The sequence below is a fragment of the Oncorhynchus nerka genome, linkage group LG10 (genome assembly GCF_034236695.1).
Source record: "Oncorhynchus nerka isolate Pitt River linkage group LG10, Oner_Uvic_2.0, whole genome shotgun sequence".
Taxonomy (NCBI): Eukaryota; Metazoa; Chordata; class Actinopteri; order Salmoniformes; family Salmonidae; genus Oncorhynchus; species Oncorhynchus nerka.
The window spans coordinates 78,915,310-78,920,543 of NC_088405.1; the positions used below are offsets into that span (position 1 = coordinate 78,915,310).

At 39.9% G+C, this 5,234-nt stretch overlaps 1 protein-coding gene across 1 annotated transcript; it reads right to left on the reverse strand.

Moving 5' to 3' along the window:
• Positions 1 to 708: 708 nt before the first annotated feature.
• On the reverse strand, positions 709 to 4,172 carry LOC115136066 (pleckstrin homology domain-containing family B member 1-like). Its single transcript, XM_029671449.2, has 6 exons — positions 3,958 to 4,172; positions 2,497 to 2,649; positions 2,147 to 2,249; positions 2,002 to 2,041; positions 1,836 to 1,917; positions 709 to 1,484 (listed from the first exon to the last, which is right to left on the reverse strand). The coding sequence occupies exons 1-6, from the start codon at positions 4,016 to 4,018 to the stop codon at positions 1,351 to 1,353; spliced, it is 573 nt and encodes a 190-aa protein (XP_029527309.1). The 5' UTR covers positions 4,019 to 4,172; the 3' UTR covers positions 709 to 1,350.
• Between the last annotated feature and the right edge of the window lie 1,062 nt (positions 4,173 to 5,234).

Consider the following 5,234-nt stretch of genomic DNA (forward strand, 5'->3'; position numbering starts at 1 on the left):
AAAAAAAGACTAAATATGTAATCTTATCATTTAGAGATTAAGTCATTTATATAGTGCATCATTTCGCTTACTGTAGCCCTACTTTACAGCCTTCCCATTATTATTAGTTTGAATAACAGTGTTACTACGGAGAATGTCATTTCAAACAACAAAAAACAACCCTTGGTTTTGTAGGATGGTTTATTTTTTTTATGGTGAGAACTGGGAAGGCATGGATGTGGAAGGGTCAGACTCAGATTCTTGGTTTATGAATCAACGCTAAAAACAACATGAACATTTTTAAAATGATTTTTAATCCCTCTGTGTCAGTGTGAATTAATTTTTAAAGAAATGTTTAGATGTTAAAATGAGTTTAATTTGGGAATTCAGTTCCCAGTCATTCCCCATCAATTTCACCCCTGAATATAGGCTAACTGTGAGTTGGTAGGAGATGGGTTAGTTTCATGAGCTCTGTCTCTAATGGTGTGCTTCTCTGAAGTTCACCATCATGTGAATATTGTTTTGGAGAAAAATGACATCAATGTAGATCTATCTATTATATTATAGAAAGAAAGTGTGGCTGCTCCAAAGAGACATGTAGGTGAACAGTGGAGACGGATATGAAGGACTGTGGTCTGTCATGGAACACCATCTCCAGACAGAAGCCTTATGTCCGAAATAGGAATTAAGCAAGGAAGTATTCTGTCATCGAATATTCATTCTCATATCCATGGCTTTGAAAACTTTTATTAAATTTGACAACAACAGCAGCATTGTACTCAGTGAATTACATTACATACATTCTGTACGGATCAGGACGTTGCTGTTTTTCATACACCCTGTATGTTGCATACGTTTCATATGCATTTCTACTAAATAGGTTGAGTTCACACAGCTTATGTTATAAAGGACATATTTATGTTACCATCAACCTGTTCTGTAAACCAATTTGTCAACACACACGTTCAATCACACATGCATGCACGCTCACACAAACACAATGACCCTGATATAGTATGCTTACTTACTTTATCGTGTTCTTATTATTTTTATATCTTCTGTGTTTTTGTTCTACCTTGTTATTTTTAGTATTACATCATTATTGATTACTGCATTGTTGTGGTTAGAGCTAGCAAGAAAGGCATTTCACTGTACGTGTGCATGTGACATTAAAACTTAAAACACACACACATTCGTGCACTATTATTCTGCAACAGGAAATAAAATGTGTGTGAAATACAATAATAAGACTTGTAGGAATGAGGCCTACAGCAGCCTGGGCATTTCCCAACCGTGCCTCCCTGCTCATGGAGCTAGCGCACTGGGGGAGGGCGCCCAAGCAAGCATCTTGGTCCAGATCAAAGACCTCTATCAGCAGAAGAACAAGGGCATCCAGAGGAAGGAGCGCATGGCAGCGCCCGCCGCCATGCCCGCCAGTAGCCCCAGTGCCACCTGCTCTCCTATGCCGTCGTATGGGTCTCTCTGGATCAGTATGTGGTGGGTACCTGAGAGGGAGAGACAGGATGCTGAGTATAAGATGTACTACAGTATTTACGGGAGCATAAGTGAATATACGAGTGTGTTTTATTAGACTTTTCTGATTTGATGTAACCAGGATAGTTATGTCAACAACTGATTTTAGGGAGTTTTGGAAAGGAGTGCTAGAGACCCTGTTGACTTGCTTAAATCAGAGTCGTATTCACTAGGCACCTAACAGTAGAAAATGGACTTAAACAAGGAGGGACTACCTGAACTTGTCCAATAAGAAACGCTTGTTTTCATTTTTCATTGCAAAACATTTTGCCACAATGTGCAATAATGAATACGACTCAGCTTGGGTGTTGTGTTGTCTTTACCTGATCCAGGGGTGAGGTAGATGGTGTTGTTGCCGTCCATTGGGACGGACTGGTACGAGTCGTCGTATGGGTCATATGGGAACTAAGTGGGAAAGACAAGACGATAAGACAAGAATGTCCTCTAAGAATCCGAGTTTGGGAAACCCTGGTTTACCGGTTTACTTACTGGGTTTCGTCTCGCCTCTAGAATTGTCAACTTCCATGCTCTGCAAAAACAGAATGACAAAAGGAGAAAGAGAGGAAGTGGATTGAGAGAGAGTGTGTGCAATGTAAGAGTGTGTGTGTGTGAGAGAGAAATAATATAGACTCACAGTGCCTCGTCCTCACTGTTGGCACACAGGATCACAGTGGAGCCATCTCTAAGCTGCACCACCACCATGTTCTCACTTGGCTGGTTCTCTGGAGGAGAGAGACCTGTACAACAACATAGACAGCTAGGGTTGCACACACATAAGTCCACAGCAAAGGCCAAAATCTTTTGGAGGTCAATACAGATATTTGGACTCCTCAGTCCACTTTATTTCTGTAATAAAGCATACAGCATGTCTCATGGGGCTCTGGTCAAAAGTAGTGCACTATAGGCCTAGGGAATAGATTGCCATTTCGGAAGCATCCATTGCCATGTTGAACATCCCCATCTTTCCAGAAACTCCCTCCTCACCTGCACTCTCCAGGCCAGACTTGACGCTCACACAGCTGGTCTTGAGACCCACTCGGTGCTCAAATTCTCGCCTGCTGTCCGTCTTGTAGAAGACCAGGCTCCCATCGATCCACAGGTCACACCAATTCAGCTTCCACCGCTTTAAGATGGATGCTGACGGAAGAAAGGAGGCAGGAAGAGCGTGGGGGGAGATGGAGGGTGAAGTGGAGTAGATTTCGGGTTAGGTTAAGATGTCCACTTTCCTAACGATCAGTTTGGACTTTTTGTATACTTTTATTTATCCACAATAACTGAAATGCACTGCCAGTCATATATGATTCTGTCTCAGTTCAGCATATAATAATAGTAGTAATAACAATAATCAATTACATTTATATAGCAATTTTTATTAGAAGAAGAATCTCAAAGACGCATTCTAGTCAGTGGGTTTATAATGGGTAAACCTACAGCCATTTTGAGTGTTTTTTGTATTTATATTGTCAAAGCTGTAAATCTGTATATGTTTTTCCCCAGCAGGTGAATCCCCAGTAGTTGGCTTGTGGCCTTTCTGATTGAGTCACTGATTTGCTAACACAGACAGAAAGCTAATTAGATTATGGCCAGGCTGGACAAACAGAGTAAGGGTTGGAATTTCATAACAGTTGTAACATTCACCTTCTAGAACGATTCTGATCTTAGTTAAAAATCCAATAGTTTTCACAAGCAACCGCGTACTGTAGGTTAATCTGTTAGCGATCTTGATGACATCAACAGAGTCCTCCATTTTGTTTTCAGTGGAGTCAGTTTTAAGAACATGGGAGAACTGTTTTTGGAGAGAGTGGCATGGACTGGGGACTTGAGCAAAGATTGCTACAGACCTCACACACCACTTAAGGCCAGGCATAATCATATCTCAATACATTTTTACCAGTTGAATTTAGACATAAATATAATACTTTAAAAAACAAAAAACAATCTGAAATATTGTATTAAAATATGCTAAATTGTTTGTGACATTCTCTATTACATGGGCTTTTAAATGATGTTTAATACAATGTAGTGAGCTTTGAAATGATGGATGTATGGCCATTTTAAAGTGGTTCAATTCATGACATTTTGATGATAGTATGATAAAATAAAGAAAATCAACATTTTCATTAAGATTTGAGCATGTTTATGTTTAGTTTTTGAAAATATTAATATTAACGGACCAAAATGCAAACAGATCTCAAAATTGATAGGTAGATGCAAACATGTAATTTCAGCCTGTGGTGCCTGGCCTTAACCTGTGTTTCAAAGTGTTCTATACAGTGCTGATATTTCTCTCATACTAGTGCCCCACACAACTTCTTATGCTATGTTTAGCTGTTGAAGTCTACACTTGGTAAAGATAGTACCTGCAATGGCTAAGGCTTTATCTGAGACCAGAGGTTAGACTACAACATGGCATTATTTGAGAAACATTGAATCTATAGTACTCACTCTGTCTCCAGAGCCAGCCTGCCTTCAGCAGAGCTATGTGTATGGTCGGAGATCTGTCCATGTTACAATTCCTCACCCCAAATAATCCAGAGAGGAAACCCAAAAGCGTGTTTGTGCCAGGGGTGTATGTTTTATGTTTTTCAAGTGTTTGTTCTTGTTTGAGGAGTCGTCTGCAGAGAGACAGAGAGATGCCTTTACGGTGCCTTTATTTTTATTCTGGCCCACACTTCTAATCTGAGAGCGAGAGGCGGAGAATAGGGCTGAACTAGATAATTTGGGATTAGTGGGCCTGGATTGGCCACACCTTCTCTCCTGATTCGTCTTCTGCTTCCCTCTCTGGCTGGAATGTTTTCACTTCCCGTCTCCAACTCCTCTTATTCCTCCACTATTTAGTAAATTGTCTCTGCTTTGCACGTGTTGTCATCTGTCTTTAAGAATTGGGCTTTTTGGACTACTGCATGTGTTGATAGCACGTAGTGAAAGAGGCATAACACACTCAAACACCGTAATCCCTGAATTAAAATAACACCATGATAATTAGCTAACTGTTATAGTTTTCTTTGGGTAATTCAGGAGAACCTTCCTGTCAGGGACAGACTGATACCAGAAATCGGTTGGGGCATTTCTAACACACTGCCACATTTTTTTCCTTTAGACACCCATTATTATCCAAATAATGGTAATTCTAGGTCAACTTTTTTTTAACCAATCCACTGGGCTAAAGATGGACCAGCCCATCTGCCATTTGCCCAAAATGCCATATGGCCTGTCCGTTTCTGATTCCTGTTTTAACTCAGGTGCACCTTTGACCTGAGCATGCTGTTACTGTTGTAACATCATTATGAAAGTTGCCCAAGCACTTTTATAAGCACAAATGTGGGTCTGCTGAGAAAGAAGTCAATTATTTGAAGTGAACCCAGCAGAAATGTCAAGGTGTATTAGATTGATTCACTAAGGAATCACCCTGGCTCTATTTTAAGCCTTACTAGAAGACTCTGTTCCCTCCAAGTGAGCGAATCCCATGGAGGTATAATGATGACCTCATTTCTGGTGCCTGTATCATGGTCACTGCCTCAGGTCAGTGTATTAAATAGAGAGTTTGAGATGGTTAGAATGATCTGGATATAGCCAGTGAGGATATAATTGTTTTCAAGGTCAGAGAAACAATATCAGTAACTGTATTTATAGAAGTATATATATATACACATTAGCTGTTTATAGATTCATTATTACTAATCACACTGTAATATTTTACAATTAATGCATCTATAATGTGG

Coding starts and splice junctions, on each gene's coding strand:
- LOC115136066 (XM_029671449.2), bottom strand. CDS start 4,018: ATGGACAGATCTCCGACCATACACATAGCTCTGCTGAAGGCAGGCTGG. Junction 2,250..2,496: donor GTCTGGCCTGGAGAGTGCAG/GTGAGGAGGGAG, acceptor GTTGTTGTACAG/GTCTCTCTCCTCCAGAGAAC. Junction 1,918..2,001: donor TAGAGGCGAGACGAAACCCA/GTAAGTAAACCG, acceptor TTTCCCACTTAG/TTCCCATATGACCCATACGA.